The following is a 23,362-nucleotide window of genomic DNA, read 5'->3' on the forward strand; positions in this document are numbered from 1 at the left end:
ACCCCACTCAGACACATTATACTGACTCCGAGCCGACCAGTCCTTGTTGTACCCATTAATGCAGAGGGCCAGGCAGGGACCAACAAGTACCATATTTTAACGTCTTTTGGTATGATGCGATCGTGGATCGAACCCGCGACCTTCCGCTCTCCGGGTTGACACTCTAATCACTACACCATGGAGGCGGTCTTTCTGAGAAGGGGCAGAATGGATAAAAAATAAACTAAAATCATTAAGTTTTCTAATTATTTTTATTGTGCAAATTAAAATCTACACAGACTCACATTCAAAACTGACCTGTGAAGATGTGGGTTAGAATTTGTCTTCAACCGGTGTACGGAACTTTGCCCACAGGAACACTGCCTACCACAAATTTTACAGGGGAGGACCTTTGCCAACAATAGTAATATATTGCCCTCATTAATAATACAACATTATATAAAATAAGCGTGTATTATTTTATTCAACTACACAGAAGCAGCATATAATATAGCACATTGATAGAGTAAAAATGGATAGCACTTTAACAGATTTAATCTAATATTAACCATTTAGTCTATTGGTCTTTTGAACTGATTCAACTGCCACCCAAACGGATGGGTGATCATGACCAATCATTTCATGAAAGCCATGGTTCCATGCCTCACATCTGTTGTTGAAACAATGGTGATCTTCAACAGTGACTGTATGAACATTCCAAAGTTCTGGTGGAAACATGGGTGCTACTCTTCTTAATCTCAATGGTGGCTGTTACTCTCCTATGGCCCCTGGAATTGGAATGGTACGAAAGCTTCCTGATACATGTGTGGAGTTGAAGTAAGCTACCAAGTCTTGAAGTTCATCAGGGCACTCAGACTGCAAAACACTCATCCCATCTTTGACATCTTCACAAGGCAGAAATGCTGAAGCATCTTAATATCTTTTTGTATAGCCATCATTTTGTGTAGCTGTGAAAGGCATAATTCTTGGATCTTCCTCAATGTGTTCAGGAGTGAGATGGTAGAAACAACCTTGAATGTGGACATGCTCCCCAAAGATAGATCTGACTGCCTTGATCACAGCAAGCTCTAAGTCAAGATTAGCGTGCAATCCCAGCTGTTTACATTAACTATATTGTCAGCAATGATCTGGTAGCTTAAGCATGATCTTTTATGGTAGTTTTGAGTTTGCTGCTTGCACTTTGTTTTCAAGGAAGTTTGAACCAAAAAATAACATTTACTTTTAATATGTGTTTTCTCAAGTATGTGACATTCAAACATTTGTCTGCAGCATCAAATGTTATACTGATGATAAGTGGGGTGGTGGGATGTGACAGTCATTATGCCAGTAGTTGACATGAATCTTGGGTTGCACTATGTTTCAACCCACAATTTTTCGATTGTCTTATTCCTTGCCTCTTGAATGGTTTGCTTCACAATGGCATACAGTTCACAGTGGAGATCCTCTATACTCCTGTCAGCATCAATCCTCTGAAACACCAAACAACATTAAAAGTTTACATGTGTCATGGTCTAATCAGTGGTAAATCTATATGGCATGATTGTCTGCCAGTCCCATCAGTGGTTACTCTATAGGACATGACCGTCTGCCAGTCCCATCAGTGGTTACTCTATAGGACATGGCCGTCTGCCAGTCCCATCAGTGGTTGCTCATAGGACATGACCGTCTGCCAGTCCCATCAGTGGTTACTCTATAGGACATGGCCATCTGCCAGTCCCATCAGTGGTTACTCTATACGACATGACTGTCTGCCAGTCCCATCAGTGGTTGCTCATAGGACATGACCGTCTGCCAGTCCCATCAGTGGTTACTCTATAGGACATGACCGTCTGCCAGTCCCATCAGTGGCTACTCTATACGACATGACCGTCTGCCAGTCCCATCAGTGGTTACTCTATAGGACATGGCGCCGTCTGCAAGTCCCATCAGTGGCTACTCTATCTGACGACATGACTGTCTGCCAGTCCCATCGGTGGTTACTCTATAGGACATGGCCATCTGCGAGTCCCATCAGTGGCTACTCTATAGGACATGGCCGTCTGCCAGTCCCATCAGTGGCTACTCTATAGGACATGGCCGTCTGCCAGTCCCATCAGTGGCTACTCTAAAGGACATGGCCGTCTGCCAGTCCAATCAGTGGCTACTCTATAGGACATGGCCGTCTGCCAGTCCCATCAGTGGTTGCTCATAGGACATGACTGTCTACCAGTCCCATCAGTGGTTGCTCATAGGACATGACTGTCTGCCAAGACTCATCAGTGGTACATTATACACATTACGACTGGAAGTACATCTGACCAATCATTAGACACTTACCTGCCAATTTTCATCTTGCAACTTTTCAAAGTTTTCAGCAACCCTTTTCTGAAAGTCCTTCTGCTCATATCTTTCCCCTCCAAATCCAGCTCGCTTCCCAGCAGCTTCAGGGGTTAAGGTCAAATACAACACTTTGTCTGGGCAGGGGAGTCCAACATCTGGCTGCTTGCACCAGTCCAAGGAAAACCCCTGACAAGAACAAAACACCACGAGAACATCTCTGTAGTGGACACTGGATGAGTACAACATGTACCATAACATCCTGCAGGAGTTTGCTCCTGTTAATGACATTACTGACAGGCAATGAATTAACAGTCTAAAAGTTAATCTGAAAGCAAGCAGAATTACATTTAATTTCTTTGTTCATTTCATGAGCATAATCAATGAATACCTTTTTGGACGCTGTGAATGCCACACCAGAAAATGCATATCTGTCAACTATCAAGGTTGTGCCTTCACTCAATAACTGGTAGATGTCTTTTCTGAAAAATGAAGCCTCCGCATCATTAGCCCACTTTAACATTCAGTTGCAACAGAGGAGCTTTATCCACTCCAACTTGATTGTCACCATTTACCCTACAAATCAAGTGGAATGGGGAATGTCCATGTGTGCACTCATTCACGTGTGAAACACATCTGGGCTAACAAAACCAACACTTTTCACTTTCACAATGAGGTAGATACCAGAAATTTGACCTCTCCCTTTCCATTATGACCAATCAACTTCAACTTGTGAATCTCTAAATTTCTCTGTGAAATGACTTGTGTAAACAGCATGTTCACCCATTTCGCAACTTTTGTTGCCATCATAATCATATCACTGACACTTGAATTCAAGGAATGTTGAGTGAGTGAGTGAGTTTAGTTTTATGCTGCACTCAGCAATTTTCCAGCTATATGGTGGCGGTCTGTAAATAATCGAGTCTGGACCAGACAAGCCAGTGATCAACAGCATGAGCATCGATCTACGCAAATGGGGACTGATGACATGTGTCAACCAAGTCAGCGAGCCTGACCACCTGATCCAGTTAGTCGCCTCTTACGACAAGCATGGGTTACTGAAGATTAATATTCTTTCTAACCCAAATCTTCACGGGTCTCAAGGAAGGTTGAACCCTTCCTACAAACATTATCAGTTGGCTCAAAACATTTAGCATTAGTTTGGAACAGAATAATTAGTGGTTGTTCAATACCCCAGCGACCCTGACTACACGCCCCCTTTGGAGCTAAAAGCCCAAACACACTGAAACAAGTATAGTAGGGACTGACACTTTCCCAACTGAAACATGTCTGGTGGGGACTTATACACGCTCCCGTCTGAAACATGTCTGGTGGGGACTTACACACGCTCCCATCTGAAACATGTCTGGTGGGGACTTACACTCCCATCTGAAACATGTCTGGTGGGGACTTACACACACTCCCATCTGAAACATGTCTGGTGGGGACTTACACACTCCCATCTGAAACATGTCTGGTGGGGACTTACACACTCCCATCTGAAACATGTCTGGTGGGGACTTACACAGCTCCCATCTGAAACATGTCTGGTGGGGACTTACACACACTCCCATCTGAAACATGTCTGGTGGGGACTTACACACTCCCATCTGAAACATGTCTGGTGGGGACTTACACTCCATCTGAAACATGTCTGGTGGGGACTTAGCATTAGTTTGGAACAGAATAATTAGTGGTTGTTCAATACCCCAGCGACCCTGACTACACGCCCCCTTTGGAGCTAGAAGCCCAAACACACTGAAACAAGTATAGTAGGGACTGACACTTTCCCAACTGAAACATGTCTGGTGGGGACTTACACACGCTCCCGTCTGAAACATGTCTGGTGGGGACTTACACACTCTCCCATCTGAAACATGTCTGGTGGGGACTTACACACGCTCCCATCTGAAACATGTCTGGTGGGGACTGACACACACTCCCATCTGAAACATGTCTGGTGGGGACTTACACACGCTCCCATCTGAAACATGTCTGGTGAGGACTTACACACAGCCACTCCCATCTGAAACATGTCTGGTGGGGACTTACACACACTCCCGTCTGAAACATGTCTGGTGTGGGGACTTACACACTCCCATCTGAAACATGTCTGGTGGGGACTTACACACACTCCCATCTGAAACATGTCTGGTGGGGACTTACACACAGCTCCCATCTGAAACATGTCTGGTGAGGACTTACACACACTCCCGTCTGAAACATGTCTGGTGAGGGACTTACACACACGCTCCCATCTGAAACATGTCAGGTGGGGACTTACAGCTCCCATCTGAAACATGTCTGGTGGGGACTTACACACTCTCCCATCTGAAACATGTCTGGTGGGGACTTACACACACTCCCATCTGAAACATGTCTGGTGGGGACTTACACACGCTCCCATCTGAAACATGTCTGGTGGGGACTTACACACGCTCCCATCTGAAACATGTCTGGTGGGGACTTACACACGCTCCCATCTGAAACATGTCTGGTGGGGACTTACACACTCTCCCATCTGAAACATGTCTGGTGAGGACTTACACACGCTCCCATCTGAAACATGTCTGGTGGGGACTTACACACACTCCCATCTGAAACATGTCTGGTGGGGACTTACACACTCTCCATCTGAAACATGTCTGGTGAGGACTTACACACGCTCCCATCTGAAACATGTCAGGTGAGGACTTACACACTCTCCCATCTGAAACATGTCTGGTGAGGACTTACACACTCTCCCATCTGAAACATTTCTGGTGAGGACTTACACACACTCCCATCTGAAACATGTCTGGTGAGGACTTACTCACACTCCCATCTGAAACATGTCTGGTGGGGACTGACACACGCTCCCATCTGAAACATGTCTGGTGAGGGCTTACACTCTCTCCCATCTGAAACATGTCTGGTGGGGACTTACACACGCTCCCATCTGAAACATGTCTGGTGAGGACTTACACACACTCCCATCTCAAACATGTCTGGTGAGGACTTACACACACTACCATCTGAGGGACTTGGGGACTTTGCAGCTCCCATCTGAAACATGTCTGGTGGGGACTTACACACGCTCCCATCTGAAACATGTCTGGTGAGGACTTACACACACTCCCATCTGAAACATGTCTGGTGAGGACTTACACACACTACCATCTGAAACATGTCTGGTGGGGACTTACACACACTACCATCTGAAACATGTCTGGTGGGGACTTACACACACTACCATCTGAAACATGTCTGGTGGGGACTTACACACACTACCATCTGAAACATGTCTGGTGGGGACTTACACACACTACCATCTGAAACATGTCTGGTGGGGACTTACACACGCTCCCATCTGTTAGCTGAGAAGAGCAGATGTACAGCATGGTCATCTAACTCCGCCTTCTTCTGTAGGTATTCATTAATCATCTGACCAATGACAGTTGTCCTGTCTGAAACATAGACAAGGATGTCTGTACAAGTGGGCTTGGACATAGATCTGTGAACTTCATCATCAGCATCAGCCTCATCAGTCAGCTGAAGAAGATACACCACTGCTACAACAGCACTGCAAATAGATCAGAGCATTATCCTCTCCTCAAACTCACTCACTTAATCCACAACAATGCAAGTAATCTCTCATAACATACTACAGTGAGGGGTGGAAATAACTTTAAAATTGCTAGTGTACTCCGGTACAGTGGCACATGTAAAATCACTTGCCCTGATAATTTTTCTACTATACCGTCCGTTTTCTTGTTGATTTTTTAAATACACAACATAATTAACATTGGACAACTGGACACCGGTACAGTGTGTGTACAAATTTGCAAGCCCGACAGAAATATAACACTGAACTCAGACGTCGGGCAATGGGTTATTTCTACCCTTGTACAGTGTACATTCTCGTGATTTAAGAATTACAATACTTTGTCTATTTATTCTCAAAAACATTTTCAAAATGTTTATGTGCAACGCTTTCACTTGCATTGCCATTGGTTAATATCACACTTGCATATGTTAACATAAGTTTAGCACCAAAAACTGAATTCATAACATGAGGTCTTTATCATTGCCATACGTTTAGTACTTTTCAGCTGTTAAAGTACAGTACTTGATGGTGCAAGTATGTCTGGTAAACGTACATTCTGATAATGACCAGTAGTGATCTCATATGGTCAACAGTTATCTGGAGCACTGCATGATGTGACTGGAAGAGAGGTTGCTGCCAGGTTTTATAACATAGATAAAGTTAGCTGTACCCTTTCTCAGGTTTGGGAGATAATTTTTTTTGAAAAGACAAAATGTAACTTATGTAAGTTGTACTTGTTGGATTGTGGTCAGGAAGGCTGAAGACACTATCCTTCTGTGTTCCGAACGCGTGATCATACCACAGGAAACATCGGAACACGCTGAAGCGTGAACCTCTGCTATGCCGATCTGCCGACTTGTGTGCCATGTTTATCTATCTTGTAATTCTCAGCATCTACATATACAGCTCCTGCTAGTCCCTTTAATGCAACACAAATAGCAACACTGCCTACACTGTTGAATGCGCAAAATGTTGCCTTTGATCCTGAACAATGTGAATAATCAAACTCCAACTGACAAACTGTAACTAGCTTTAAGTGACTGTCATACTTATTGAGTATCATTCATAAATTTAATACACCAGCTGTACTGCACACAATGACTGACTGACTGAGTTTAGTTTTACGCCACTTTTAGCAATATTCCAGCAATATCACGGCGGGGGACACCAGAAATGGGCTTAACACATTGTGCCCATGTGGGGAATCGAACCCGGGTCTTCGGCGTGACGAGCCAACGCTTTAACCACTAGGCTACCCCACCCCTGCACACAATGAATGCCTGTCAGGGAATCAAACACAGCTTATATACTTTCAAAAACCAATATATATCATCGGAAGAAAGATTTATAATTTCTGCCAAACACCCGACATTGCCTGCGGACCATGACATGTTGTCAAATGGTTGTCTTCACCCTGACAACACACTGCCAACACGTTCTGCTGACTGTCATGTTCCCACTCAATCCTACCTTTTTCTTATCCATTACCATAACTCACAGACTGTTTGTATTTCTGTAATTTGGAGAGCATACAATATAAGCAAGATACACTCAAGTGCCATATTAAAGTTCACAAAATGGCCGCCATGTAAGTTTCACTAACTGTGATGAGATGTAAATAAAGTTTGATTTCAAAATAATGCCTGAAGCCACTTACCTGATATTTTCAGTATTTAGTAATACAGCCATTTACTGCAAGTACAGCCCTCATTCGCTTAGGTAGAGTAGAATACAGTGATTTTATGTACTCTGGAGTAAGTGATGTCCAGATACCTTGAACGTGATCTATCAGATCCTGCTTGGTTTTTATTTCATGTAACTGTCTTTGTAGCCTGATTTTCAGAGTTCTCCATACATTTTCAATGATATTACAGTCTGGGGACTGAGGAGGCCAATTCATTGTCTGAATGTCATTGTCACGTTTCCACTGAATTGTTTGTCTAGAAACATGGACAGGACAATTGTCCTCTTGAAATACATAGCACCGATATGCTGGAACTTTGGCTATAACTGGCCAAAGGTTGCTGTCCAGTATATCAACATACTTTGTAGAGATGATATGGCCATCTACATCGACAAGGGTTCCAACGCCTTCAAAACAAATACACCCCCAGAACATCACACTGAGACGTGGATCATTTTTATCCCTATACACACCAAGGCACCGGGGTTTCCACTTTTCTTCATTAGTCCTCCAAACATAAACTTTCTGATCTTTTCCTACAACAACTTGAGTCTCAGCTGAAAATATTACCCTAGACCAATCTCTATTTACATTCCATCTCAAATGTGTTCTGGCAAAGGCTCAGCCGCTCTTCTCTTCAACCTGTTTTGAGAGGATATGGTGGTTTTCTTCTTCACAACTCTTCTATGAAAACCATTTTCATGAAGACGCCTTTGTATTGTCCTCTTGGATAGTCTTACTTGAGATGTCTGGTACCAAAGTGAAGATATATCCTGAAGAGACTTTCTCCTATTACACTTAACAATCTTCAATAAAGCCCTAGTATCTCTGTCAGTTGATTTTCTTCTCCTGCCACTTGTCTGATAATTTTCTGTATTTCCTCCTTGAGAAAACCTCTTCAGAAACTTACAGACAGTAACCCTATTAATTCCAGTTATTTTGCCTTTTTCACTTCCACTCTTGCCTTCTGAATTCAAACTTAATATGAGCTTTTTCTGATAGGCAGTAAGATCTTTTCCTCTAGGTGCCATGACACTTTGAGCAGACGTCATACCAAGCACTTGAGAGTTATTCCCCTTTTGTTTACAAAATGGAACAGGTGTTAAGTCAAATGTGTACCCCCGAAACTGTCATACCCTATAACTATTGCTAAGATGAAATAAACTTTCATTTAAAAGAACCAGCTACTGTTGGCAAGAATCACAGCGCCTTTTGTGAACTTTAATATGGCACATGAGTGTATGTCAGATTTGTTTAAGGAATGAATAGACTTATTCCCTAGTTCCACTTCTAAATTTAAACTCCCTTAGCTTGCAAAATTTCAGGATCAATTGTTTAGTATGTTACTGACCACAAAACTGGCTTTACTCTGCTCATGTCTCCACCCACCCCATCCACATACCCACCAAAAAGAATACACTCACTTCTGGAGAACACAGACCAGCCACACACGACAACAGGTACATACACTAGGCTTGAAGAAGTGTCTACTGAACATAACTGGTAGTCTGTCTCAGTCCCTGAACCACATTATTTTCCCTACTGTCAAGCCCTTCCTGCAATGCTAAAGCCCTAAATGAAGCAAGTCCAGATAAACGAAGTGTTAGTCTACATAGCTATCTTCACAGCTACACCCACATTTAACATACTTTCCTAGGGATTATAATCATTAGATAACAGGTTTCATTACCCTCAGGGAATCTCAGCAGCAAACTAACCAAGAGCATTATTACAATACAAAATGATATAGAATCTTTATCACTAAGTAGTTGATAAAATCCTATACAATAGTTCATGGGTATGTAATACATTCTTTAAATGGTAATGCTGGTGGATTTTAGTACATGATTACAGAAATCGGTTTCAAGACTCATAGTACCTATTCTCAGTAAAGGGAAAGAGCACTCAACTCAGAGTCGTCCAGCTAACTACATTTTATTAATAAAGTTCAGTAAAGTTCCCCCTGCCTCTAAGGGTGTCAAGGGTATATAGCAACCAGTGGCTGGCACTTGACATATACCTGTAGTGAATCTATTACGTCATGTGATATGCATGTAACGGAACAACAAGAGAGGAATAGCCAGTTGAGGTGCAAAACACATTCATCAAAGGATTAACCAATAAAGTGCTGATTGATTAATCACTGTTATCTTGCACAGTGGCTTTGACAAAAGTGGCTATATATGTAGGATTACTAGAGAAGACAGAGCACACCAACATCCATGGTGATTCTGTAAAAACAATAAACTTTGTAACATTATGTTATCTCACTAAAGCCATCAACATACATGTCACATGTACTATCTCAGCTGACCAGTGAGAAATAACTCTGCAGTGAAATACCTTAAAAAAACTTACATGATCAGTTGAGTAAGTAGGTTAGGTGAGGTAAAAATTGGGTTTAACGTCGTACTTGAGAATATTTCGCTCATATGACGAAGCGCATGCGTGTGTATGTGTATGTGCGGCTGCTTGTACTAGCCCAGACTGAAGCTGGTTTTATAGTGCTACCCCACTGAGATACCATGCCGCAGTGAAGCATGAATACCCCACTCAGACACATTATACTGACTCCGAGCCGACCAGTCCTTGTTGTACCCATTAATGCCGAGCGCCAGGCAGGGACCAACAAGTACCATATTTTAACTTCTTTTGGTATGACGCGGTCGGGGATCGAACCCGCGACCATCCGCTCTCCAGGCGGATGCTCTAAGTTGAGTAAGTAAGCGAGTAAGGAGTAGCAACATCTCTGTATTATCACAGCAATATCTGGGCCACCAGAAATAAGGAGTTTCCCACATTGTACCCATGTGACAAGGAACAAGCTGAAGATATATGGGATAATGTGTGGATATCAAGGTAACTGTCTCATACTGTACACATAACCTATTTTGGATATATTTAGGATATCTGTGTTTTGTTTTCATTCACTTGCATTTGCTGTAACAACGTGGGAGGCATCAGTAGTGACTGTTCCACTCGTAACAAATTCTGGCAAAAACAGTTAGTTGTTCCAAAGTGCTATTATTATCTTTCTAACATACAGCAAACCAGAAACTAAAATAACTTATATAGTCATACTACTGGAACATATAATTTCTGATAAAGTAACAGTTTCATTGCATCAAAATTCGATTATATTTAGAGTATTTTATCAATCAAAACAGTGGTAGATTTTTATTTTAAATGGGCACTGATCCAGAGCAATTTCCGTGGACTGGTTGTTGCTTTTGTTATTGTTTTTCTCCCGTGAGTATCCGGATGAATCCCAGAATTCTTGACTGGTCCAGTTTTACTCGATAACTGATTTCCATCTTCATTTAAATGATAACACATAAAAAAATAATTTGAAGTTTAACAATCTGCCAGTGGTAAAAATGTTAGGACTGAAGAATAACGAAGTCAATGTACGTCTTTATATTTTGTCTTATAATCCTAATTACTTTATTATCATATTTGTATGCATTTTGAAACATAATAAAAAGCATACGATCAGCTTATACTTATTGTGAACAAGCATTGTCACTAAGGTGACATAATCCCCTGCCGCAAATTATCAAATCAAACTTATAAAGTATAAGTTAATTTATAAGTTAAATGTCAACAAAAACATGACCTGTCAACCTCTCCTGATATCTTGCTCTTTAGGTGTTCCAACACACACATATTTTCAAGACTGACTTTGACCTTGACATGAATGTCATAGTGTATGAAATATGCAAAAATAGTACTAAAGAAATTGCTTATTGAAAAACATTCAAGGGAAGTCTTGAAAGTCTATGAAGAAACTCCAGTCAACCGTTCTTGAAATATCTTGCTGACAATTCAGGTTAACATGCTGAAATCTTCAAAGTGTCTCTGTGACCTTGAAAATCAAGTGAAGGTCACCAAAGTTGACTGAGTCCTGGGCCTTCCCTGGATAAAGCTTGGTGTCAAATATGAAGAAACTCGAGTTAATGGTTCTTGAGGTATCTCGCTGACAAGCATAACATGTAGGTTAATATGCTGAATCTTCAAAGTGTCTCTGTGACCTTGAAAATTAAGTGAAGGTCACCAAAATTGACTGTGTCCTGGGCCTTCCCTGGATGAAGCTTGGTGTCAAATATGAAGAAACTCGAGTTAATGGTTCTTGAGGTATCTCGCTGACAAGCATAACATGTAGGTTAATATGCTGAATCTTCAAAGTGTCTCTGTGACCTTGAAAATTAAGTGAAGGTCACTAAAATTGACTGGGCCCTGCGCCTTCCCTATACAGACAGACAGACAGACACTTTATTCGGTAATATACGGCCTATGGCCTATTTTACAGTTAATATATAATGTATTTATAATGTCACGTGAGCACAAATTGCAGTAGTTATCTAGCAATAAATATATGTTTTAACAATGTTGCAACTGCATTTATAACAAGAGGATTTTGAGAGTTTAATAAATTTACCATTAACATATTGTTTCTATGGACATGTTTAATGTGTGGAAGATATTTCTCTCTCAAATCTTTATATTTATCACAAACTAATAATACATGGAATTCATCTTCAATAAAACCCAATTTACAGTTTGCACATTTAATTAATTCAATATCGTCTTGTTTATACCTTCTGGAAAAATTGACATTAAAATTGTGTAGGGAAAGTCTAAATTGACACATGGCTCTTATCAAATCCTTATTTTCTAATGATGTTAAATATTTCTCTGGTTCTATAGCTGACTTAATCGAATTATAATGACATAGAAAGGACGAAGACGAAATACTATTGTGCCATGTTTGATAATACATATCTTGTAATCTTTGTTTTAATGAAAATAGAAATATCTCTTCATCACCAAGGTCTTGCGTAATCCAAACAAAAGAATACCCACAAGTAAAAAGCAAAGATCTTACATTTGAAACCCAGTTACAACTGGTCCTACCATTATCATCAAGAGTTTTTAATAAATCATAGCAGTGATAAGGATATCGTTGTCGTTCCATCTTTAGTAATTTACACCAATATTTAACCACTCTAACTTAGCTGAGAATGAAAAGAGGATAACGCCCTGTATCGCCTAAAATGGCCTTATTTGAAGCAAACTTCCCAACCCGTAAAAAGCGTTTAAAATAAGATAATTGGACTTTCTCTATTGCCTCACTATATTTTGTGCCCCATATCTCTGCCCCATATAACAAAATCGGAGCAATTTTACCATAAAAAATAGAACATGCTGTAGAAAATGGAACATTTACAAGTTTTTTGGAAAATGTATAAACTGGAGTAACAGCTTTAGAGGCTTGACATGCTAATTGTTTACAAGATACTGACCATGATAATCTAGAAGATATAACTAATCCTAAATACTTATAATATGTCTTAATTTCTAAAGGAACTTTGTCATATGCCCAGTGTTCATACTTAGCAATTTTACCTCCATTTCTGAATACAATGACATTTGTTTTTTGTGAGTTGACTTCTAAACACCATTTCTTACAAAAGGAAGACAGTACATTTCATTGTTTCTGCAGGCCATTAACAGTATATGAAAACATGACAACATCATCAGCAAAAAGAAGTAACATTAAATCAACAATATCCTGTGTCACAAATACACCATAACTACACTCTTTATATACTTCTGTTACAAGTTCATTAATGAAGAAGACAAATAAAGCTGGGCTTAATATGCAACCCTGTCTCACACCACTAGAAGTGGAAAACCCTTCTGTTCTACCATATGAAGTTTTAATACAAGCCTTTACAGAAGAATACATATTACAAATGACGTTAAACAATTTTCCATGACAACCTTTAATAAGCAGTACATATAACAATTTCTTTCTATCAACGTAATCAAAAGCTTTTTTAAAATTGATAAAAGCACAATAGAATCTACCTTTCGGCTGACATAAATATTTTGAACACAATGCTTGCAATATGAATAGATTATCAACTGTAGAGTAATTTTGACGGAAACCAGCTTGACATTCTGATAAAAGATCATTTATATCTAACCAAATTCTAAGGCGCTTTTCTATGACAATAGTGAACAATTTACCTGTGACATTCAGAACAGAAATACCTCCATAATTGTTGGGGTCAGAACGTTTACCTGACTTAAACAAAGGCAAAATCATACCTATATTCCATGATTCTGGAAAATCGCCAGTATTTAAGACTCTATTAAAAAGAAGTTTCAAATAAGGTACAATAAAATTTCCCGACATCTTAAAAAATTCAGGGGGTACTCCATCCTCACCTGCAGATTTACCACTTTTCAAACTTTTCAGAGCATCTACTATTTCCATATCTGTTATTTCACCTGACATAAGATCATCCGTGAAAGGCAAATCATTACAATCCTCACAAGAACGTTAATTAATATACTGGGAGACCAAACAATCAAAATCGTTTACATCAACATTTTCAACTTTCGGATTTAACAAATAATTGAAATAATCGTACCAAATATCAGGAGACATCGAATAACTTGAAACATATCCACGTATAAGTTTCTTTAATATCTTCCAAAAACTCTTACAATCTCCATGTTCAGCAGACCTCTTTATATCATCACATATTTTGGTATTATAGCATGACCAGAAATTATTGAGAATTTTAGGAATATGTCTAATTGGATTTCTAGTATTAACAACCTTGACCAGCTATCAAGTGCTTGGTTTCATTCAAGAGAGACAACTCTGTTACTCCTTTTTCATTAGTTTGTGAAGAGTTATCCCCCTTTGTTTACTTGCTAGCATTTTCAGTGATCCTCAGTATGGATGATTTAGAGAAGAGGAAGTAGATTTTAGAGTATTATATTAATTTATAACAAGGACATCAGATCAGCTAAAGTGCTTTCAAGTAGAACAGGCATCACTTTGTCCACTGTTTATCGTGTTTTGAAAAATATTGCAAATGGATATGGCATTGAGCACCAGTGAGGCGCAGGTAGGCCCAGAAAATTGACTGTCGTTGACAGGGGGCGGCTTGGTATTCTTGTTTCTAATCCAGTGAACGGTTCTTGAGATAGCTTAAAATGCAGGTAAAATGTTAAAGTCCCCTTGTGACCTTGAAATGAAGGTCAAGGTCACCAAACCTGACTTGGACCTTTCATATACTGTGATGAACCTAGGTACCAAATATGAAAAGAATCTAGAGAACAGTTCTTCAGTTATTCCAATTCGTACGGACAGACGGACAGACGGAGCCTAATACTATATCCCCCACTTCGCGCTAAGCGCGCGGCGGGGGATAATTAATAACATGACTGTAATATCTAGACATTTTATAGATTGCCAAAGTGAATCATATTTCACACACGCTGTGTATGTTGTCTGTCTCATTACACTTCACAGCAAAATAACATGATTCTAATGAATGTATACCACAAATGAATAAATACAAAATGCAAATATTAAAATTAAGACAGACTAAAGTTACAGCAACAATGTCAGGCTATTACCTTGTTCGAGGAATGTATCCATCAATATCCACATAAAGGAACGATATGCCATTATCTGCAGCTGACAAAGAATCCTGATCCATGTCATGTATCTTTTTACAGTCTAATGGGAAAGAGTGATACATCGTTTCAGGCTTTTCACATTGGTGTATAGTCTCAATGGTCACCCAAGATAGCACACCTGGCAACTAATTGCATGATGTCCGCCATTCGTTAAAAAAGAAATTTAGTTAGCCAATAATGAGCAATCAATCAATGTATTGGCGGTTAATCCTTTGAAGGAAGGACGTTGTTTTTACAGAGGTACTCTACGACAGGGTGTATACAGTATAGATTAGTAAATCTACATACATAAACACTACCTTTTGACAAATCCGCTTTGAAGTAATTAATCAATCAGCGTGTTATCGGTTAATCCTTTGATCGATCTTTGTCTTTGTAACACAGCTGATAATTTGTCTTGCTGCACTTCCATGCGCATATTACATAACATGAACAGGGGTGGAAATAATCCATTGCCCGACGCCCCAGTCCAGTGTTTTTTTCTGTCGGGCAAGCAAATTCGTATAACACACTGTACCGGTGTCCAGTTGACTTTCCAATGTTAATTATGTTGTTTATTTAAAAAATCAACAAGAAAATTGGCCAGTATAGTGGAAAAATTATCAGGGCAAGTGATTTTACATGTGCCACTGTACCGGAGTTCAGGAACAATTTTAAAGTTATTTCCACCCCTGCATGTAAAACATTTGTCACATCAGACCTTAATTTATAATGCTGAGTATTTGCTCCAGACACAAGAAATGCGAAATGGGAACCTTTGTTGGGTCATCTGAGTGGTGTTACCATCATACCTGTTATAAATTCATTACCTGACCATCAAGTGAATGATGACAAATAACATGTGTAGGTTTATACCACCAAACATGGGTTACAGCAAGGGAGTAGTAATCAATGTATTGCATGAAAGTTTAATCGCCTAAAAAAACTTATGGGCCGACACTGTTTGGACGATATGAACGGAACTTCGTTGTGGCATAAGAAATACATATAAGCATTTCATGTGTACTTAAAGGGCCACTGATGCAGAGCACTTTCCGTGGACTGGTTGTTCTCCAGTGAGTACCCGGATGATATCACAGAATTTGTGACTGGTTCATTACCTCTGCTGCGCCACCCTCATGCTCAACTGATAGTATAGGTATAGACTGATCAACGAAGATGAAATCTTTTTTACTCGATAATCTTGATTTTGTTGTAAATTTATGTAGACTGCATGTGATGAATAATTATAATTTGGTTTCTTATAAAAAAAATGTTCACTTTGATAAAAATGCTGATTTTGATGTAAAATTTTGATTTCATAGTAATGTTGACTTTATAAAAATGTTAACGTAAATGTATGTAGAATTTGATTTAGGAAATAGTTTGACCTTGAATTTGGTGAGAAGCCTGATATAATAGCATTGTTTGAAAGTAAGAGTAACTAAGTACATGGGGAGTCTTGGGGAGAGTAGTGAGCTTGGGTTCACTACTAGTCAATCTGAATGTTTGTTAAATGGCAATATTTTGATAACAAATGAAAACATTTTAAGTTTAACCATATGCCAGTGGTAAGAAATGTTAGGACTGAAATAAAGAAGTCAATGTACGTCTTAATATTTTGTCTTATAATCCTAATTAGTTTATTATCATATTTGTATGCATTTTGAAACTTAATAAAATGCACACGATCTGCTTATACTTAGTGAATTTATAACATGACTGTAATATCTAGACATCTTATAGATTGCCAACGTGTATCATATTTCACACACATGCCCTTAGTACGACCTAGTGTATGTTGTCTGTCTCATTACACTTCACGGCAACAAAAAATGATTCTGTTGAATGCCATAACAAACAAATTAAAACAAAATGCAAAGATTAAAATTTAAAACACACTAAAGTTATAGCAACGATATCAGGCTATTACCTTGTTCAGGGAAATATCCATCAATATCCACATAAAGGAATGAGATGCCATTCATCTGCAGCTGACAAAGAATCCTGTTCCATGTCATGTGTCTTTTAGCAGTCTAATATGCGAAAACGTGATCTATCGTTTCAGGATTTTCACATTGGTATTATCCTATTGATCCGCCATTCTTTAAAAAAGTAATTTAGTTAGACAATAATGAGCAATCAATCAATGTATTGGCGGTTAATCCTTTGAAGGAAGGACGTTGTTTTTACACAGACACTTTACGACAGGGTGTATTCAGTATAGATTAGTAAATATACATCCATAAACACTACCTTTTGACAAATCCGCTGTGCAGGATAAGAGCAATTAATCAAACAGCGTATTATCGGTTAATCCTTTGATCGATGTTTGTTTTTAAACTCAGCTGATAATTCCTCTTGCTGCACTTCCATGCGCATATTACATAAGATGTAATACATTTGCCACATCAGACATCTATTTCTAATGATGAGTATTTACTCCAGACACAAGAAATGCCAAATGGGAACCTTTGTAGGGTAATCTGAGTGGTGTTATCACTAACAAGTGTACAAGTGAGCACAGCTCACTTCCCCCCCCTTCCCACTTTGGGACATGGAAATGACTGATATTGCTATATATAACGTGACAAGGATCAGCAGCTCACAAGACTTTCTCCTTGACTCTACTAAACTTTATATACATGTTAGATAATAGTTTTGCCATGTACTTACTGATTACAGTAATCATTTATGGAAACATTATTTTTTTTTTTTTCTGTGGAAACCTGACATACAACTGAACTTGACTGTCTCATGTTGCACACAATAAAGTGGACGTAGATGAAGAATGTCACCAACTCATGTTGCACACAATGAAGTGGACGTAGATGAAGAATGTCACCGACTCATGTTGCACACAATGAAGTGGACGTAGATGAAGAATGTCACCAACTCATGTTGCACACAATGAAGTGGACGTAGATGAAGAATGTCACTGACTCTCATGTTGCACACAATGAAGTGGACGTAGATGAAGAATGTCACTGACTCATGTTGCACACAATGAAGTGGACGTAGATGAAGAATGTCACCAACTCATGTTGCACACAATGAAGTGGACGTAGATGAAGAATGTCACCGACTCATGTTGCACACAATGAAGTGGACGTAGATGAAGAATGTCACCAACTCATGTTGCACACAATGAAGTGGACGTAGATGAAGAATGTCACTGACTCTCATGTTGCACACAATGAAGTGGACGTAGATGAAGAATGTCACTGACTCATGTTGCACACAATGAAGTGGACGTAGATGAAGAATGTCACCGACTCATGTTGCACACAATGAAGTGGACGTAGATGAAGAATGTCACCGACTCATGTTGCACACAATGAAGTGGACGTAGATGAAGAATGTCACTGACTCATGTTGCACACAATGAAGTGGACGTAGATGAAGAATGTCACTGACTCATGTTGCACACAATGAAGTGGACGTAGATGAAGAATGTCACTGACTCATGTTGCACACAATGAAGTGGACGTAGATGAAGAATGTCACCGACTCATGTTGCACACAATGAAGTGGACGTAGATGAAGAATGTCACCGACTCATGTTGCACACAATGAAGTGGACGTAGATGAAGAATGTCACTGACTCATGTTGCACACAATGAAGTGGACGTAGATGAAGAATGTCACCGACTCATGTTGCACACAATGAAGTGGACGTAGATGAAGAATGTCACTGACTCATGTTGCACACAATGAAGTGGACGTAGATGAAGAATGTCACCGACTCATGTTGCACACAATGAAGTGGACGTAGATGAAGAATGTCACCGACTCATGTTGCACACAATGAAGTGGACGTAGATGAAGAATGTCACTGACTCATGTTGCACACAATGAAGTGGACGTAGATGAAGAATGTCACCGACTCATGTTGCACACAATGAAGTGGACGTAGATGAAGAATGTCACCGACTCATGTTGCACACAATAAAGTGGACGTTGGTGAAGAATGTCACTGACTCATGTTGCACACATTTAAAATTTAAAATAGCAAAAGGCACATCAATGGGTAATGATTAACATGTGTGTGAAGTTTGGTGAACCTAGCATGTAAACTTTAAGTTAAGAGATATGCTCCGGACAAAACCACCAAACACATTTGGCACTAAGTTGTGTTTCCATGGAAACAGCAAAAAAACTAAATTCTGAAAAAACTTTAAAATAGCAAAAGGCACATCAATGGGTAATGACTAACATGTGTGTGAAGTTTGGTGAACTTAGCATGTAAACTTAAGAGATATGCTCCGGACAAAACCATCAAACACATTTGGCACTAAGTTGTGTTTCCATGGAAACAGCAAAAAAAAGCAAAATTCTGAAAACATTCAAAATAGCAAAAGGCACATCAATGGGTAATGATTAACATGTGTGTGAAGTTTGGTGAACCTAGCATGTAAACTTTAAGTTAAGAGATATGCTCCAGACAAAACATTCAAACATATTTGGCACTAAGTCGTGTTTCCATGGAAACAGCAAAAGCACAAACTTATGAAAAACTTTAAAATAGCAAAAGGCACATCAATGGGTAATGATTAACAATAACATGTGTGTGAAGTTTGGTGAACCTAGCATGTAAACTTTAAGAGATATGCTCCGGACAAAACCATCAAACACATTTGGCACTAAGTTGTGTTTCCATGGAAACAGCAAAAAAAACCAAAATTCTGAAAACATTCAAAATAGCAGAAGGCACATCAATGGGTAATGACTATCGTGTGTGAAGTTTGGTGAACCTAGCATGTAAACTTTAAGAGATATGCTCCAGACAAAGTTTCGGGACGGACGGACGGACAGACAGATGGACAGAATGAACGCTATATACCGGCATTGAAATTATTAACAAACATAAGATTTATAAACAGCAAACAAGTGACACATGTCACAACTTCAGTCAGTCATTGTAAAATATACAGTCGGACACTGGGGCCGGCGGGTTGTAGACTTCTATCAGACCTTTGGCGAATCTGCTGGATTTGTCAGAGTGTCAGACGCTATTCGTGAACACTGGTAGTAATCGCTGTATTGCATGCAAGTTTGATTGTCTGAAGAAAACCTTATGGGCCGACACTGTTTTGAGGATATGAACGGATCGAACTTCATTGTTGCATAAGAAATATATATAAGCATTTGCTGAGCTCTTAGATCAATAGATACGTTAAGACTAACACAGCCAGCACTAAAACATCCATGGGTGATAGAGCCTTTTCTGTAGCAGCACCAGCTCTATGGAACAATCGTCCAGTCACCCTCAGACGAACTGAGTCCCAGTCACTTTTCAAGAACTTGCTCAAAACCTACTTCCTCAAGATGGCTTCTGAATAGAACTCTTTTCACACTTATTGTGTTTTTAACGATGTATGCAGCGCCGTTGAGCATCTGTGATGGAAAGTAGGCGCTATACAAGCCAATTATTATTATTACTTCGTTAAAAACTGTATATACCTAAGTACCTAAGTAAAATTTCAGATTTTATTTAGCAATGGCAAAGTTGGGTTGTTTAGGTTATGGATTCAAATTTATCAAATGTGTGTTTTTGATATCATAGCATACATAATAGACATCATATTTTTGCATGATTAAATATCGAGGTAAAAACACAGAGATAGGATCAAATTGGATCAGTCACTATACCATCCAAACATTTGAAAATCTGAAAAAGCCTACACTGCCTGGGATACTTTATTACAATCAGACAAGAACTGTAGCGGATATTTTCAAATAACGGCATCTTATGGGCATCCACCCTTATTATCATATAGGGGTGGGTATTGCAGAGAATTTTCACATTGCGATATATTGCGATGCGAAAGCATGTATTGAGATATGTATTGCAATATATTGCATGAAGTATTTTTAAACAAAAAACTACTTATAATCGCGAGGTAATGCTTGATTTATAGAGGAAATACACAGCAAAATCACTATGCTTGATTAAGCTTTAATAACAACTTTTATTCATGATTAAAAATAAAAATGTGAATAATATTTGGCACAAATGAAAAAAGGAAATATCTGAAGATTTCCTAGTGTTACAAAGTTTTCCTAATGCAAGTCAAAATACCGGTTTTCGATCAGCGTATCACAATACGCATCGTTTTCATGTCTGAACTGGTAAATACCGGTAAACCGGTTATATCGCGCAGCCCTATTATCATAGGTGGTCATTCTCACTTACCCAGCACCTTTTGTTTTTTAGCATAACTATTAAACCCCTAAGCTGCTGTGTGAACGAGAAGACCCCTTCCTAATGTCCCACTGATTAGGTTGAAGAAATTCTGCCACAGTGGACAGCAGCCCAGTCCCCGTGTCTGTCACTGTCGAGGGAGCAGGGGCTGACCAATTTGCAGCTAGGTTTCGTAATTAGAGTGTTGGCTGGAAACATTAATCGCTCTGCATCAGTGGCCCTTTAAATTAAAACTGTATATTTACCTTATTTACCCAATTTTCAGATTTTTCTATCAATGGCAAAGTGGGGTTGTTTAGTTTACGGATTCAAATAAACCAAATGTGTGTTTTTAATATCATAAATATAAGAGACATAATATTTTTACATGACATGATTAAATATCATGGTTATTTTTAACCATGATATTTAATCATGTCATGTAAAAATATTATTATGTCTCTTATATTTATGATATTAAAAACACAGAAATAAGATCAAATAGGATCAGTCACTATACCATCCTGGCATTAGAATATCTGAAAAGCCTACAGTGGTGGGATACTTTATTGCGATCAGACAAGAACTACTGTGGATATTTTCAAACAAACAACGGCATCTGATGGGCATCCACCCTTCCCAATGTCCCGCTGTTTAGGTTGAAGGCATTTTGCCAAGGTGGACAGTAGCTCTGTCCCTGTGTTCGTCCGTCCCGGTCCAGGGAGCAGGTGCCGACCAGATTGACGCGTGGTTTCGTGATTAGACTGTTGGAGAGAAACATTAATCACTCTGGATCAGTGCCCCTTTAAGAAACATTAATGGCTCTGGATCTGGTGGTCACCCATTTTGTTCTGGGGTGGTAAAGCCAAAGGGGATCATCAATGTTGTACACATGTACTAGGGAGCTTGGCCAGCAATTTTGTAAACAAAAGCGTGCGTGTTTGCGTGTATGTGTGTGTGTGTGTGTGTGCGTGCGTGCGTGTGTGTGTGTGTGCGTGCGTGTGTGTGACTGACTTACTTTGTACATAAAGTTTAGGGGTGTGAGTCATTCATTTACATTGCACATGCTTCTCCATAAAAATCATCATCATCAACACTCTTACCAGGAAATTTCATCAGCTTCGCTGGTATTCCATCTGCCGTGAGTTTCTGGAGCAGTTGGTTACACTGGGTTGTTTTGCCACACCTGTCGCACCCTTCAAACACGACCAACGCCCCTCTGTCTTTCATCGTCGAGCTGAACGTACGTCGATTTCGGATTAGGCGCCAGAATCGAATCATCGGCTAAGTCGGCAATATCCGCCCCCTGTCCGCAACCGCAATTTTTTAAAGAAAACTTATAATTTCAGTACGTCATAAACGTGGTTATTTATATATTAGTTTCGTATGATATATTTGTTTTAAAATCTTAGATTTTAATTGTTAAATATATTGTCACATAACTGTAACTGTAAACAAATTATTTTAAAGCGCGTGCGTGGGAACAAGGTTGATAGCATTGACAACAAACGGCTATCGAATCTGCTAATTTTATCAGTGATCAACTGCCGCGTATTGTCATATATATATCACTACCTATTATAAATATTCTGTGACTTTTCTTTCAGACAAGTCCACTCCAGGCGTGAGGATATATTTACATCACGTGACGGTCACGTGCTCGCGACGCCCGGTGGTAATATTCACTCCGGCTGACAGGGGCAGTGAATCACAAAGCTAAAAGGTTTTTATGTAGCAGAAAATGTCGGACCAGGCTCGCAGTTCTTTGGCAAGCGACGACACACATCCATTTCACCCGGAAGTTGACGTAGCCGATTCAAGTGAAAACGGCCATTGTAGAAAAAGGCCAAAGGATAAATTACAAACCGGCCTGTGCTGCGTGATCGAAGGGAACCACTTAACACAGAGATGTATGGAGGTTGCCGGGGGGAAAGCGGGCGGGGATGACATTTGTTGTTGCTAATTTGTATTATTCGTTTTGAAATTAGATTTAGTGGTCCTTCATAAGCGATGAGCCGAATGTCGTGCACTTCTGGTCACAGGTATCACGCAATGCGCTTTCCACACAGACATGAATTTATAAGAGCTTGGTTATGAAAACACAATTTTT

The 23,362-nt window shown here is 39.5% G+C and overlaps 1 protein-coding gene across 4 annotated transcripts; it reads right to left on the minus strand.

The window, feature by feature from the left end:
- Positions 1-1,209: 1,209 nt before the first annotated feature.
- On the minus strand, positions 1,210-23,058 carry LOC124262786 (thymidylate kinase-like). 4 transcript variants are annotated; one of them, XM_046697330.1, is made up of 6 exons: positions 22,893-23,058; positions 22,356-22,557; positions 5,654-5,762; positions 2,708-2,798; positions 2,317-2,505; positions 1,210-1,469 (listed from the first exon to the last, which is right to left on the minus strand). In XM_046697330.1, the coding sequence occupies exons 2-6, from the start codon at positions 22,531-22,533 to the stop codon at positions 1,353-1,355; spliced, it is 684 nt and encodes a 227-aa protein (XP_046553286.1). In that variant the 5' UTR covers positions 22,534-22,557; positions 22,893-23,058; the 3' UTR covers positions 1,210-1,352. The 4 variants fall into 4 exon arrangements, with proteins under 4 accessions (XP_046553286.1, XP_046553283.1, XP_046553284.1 ...); XM_046697327.1 differs by having other exon boundaries at positions 22,356-22,570; positions 22,829-23,058; XM_046697328.1 differs by having other exon boundaries at positions 22,356-22,558; positions 22,828-23,058.
- Between the last annotated feature and the right edge of the window lie 304 nt (positions 23,059-23,362).

Source organism: Haliotis rubra, unplaced genomic scaffold, assembly GCF_003918875.1.
Source record: "Haliotis rubra isolate DU_JTF1 unplaced genomic scaffold, ASM391887v1 Scf855, whole genome shotgun sequence".
NCBI lineage: Eukaryota > Metazoa > Mollusca > Gastropoda > Lepetellida > Haliotidae > Haliotis > Haliotis rubra.

Excerpts from the sequence above, each read along its gene's own strand:
- LOC124262786 (XM_046697330.1), bottom strand. The coding sequence starts at position 22,533 with ATGATTCGATTCTGGCGCCTAATCCGAAATCGACGTACGTTCAGCTCG. Across the intron at positions 5,763-22,355 it reads GAAGCTGATGAAATTTCCTG|ACAGGACAACTGTCATTGGT; the intron begins GTAAGAGTGTTG and ends TCTATGTTTCAG. Across the intron at positions 2,799-5,653 it reads GCTAACAGATGGGAGCGTGT|AAAAGACATCTACCAGTTAT; the intron begins GTAAGTCCCCAC and ends TTCATTTTTCAG.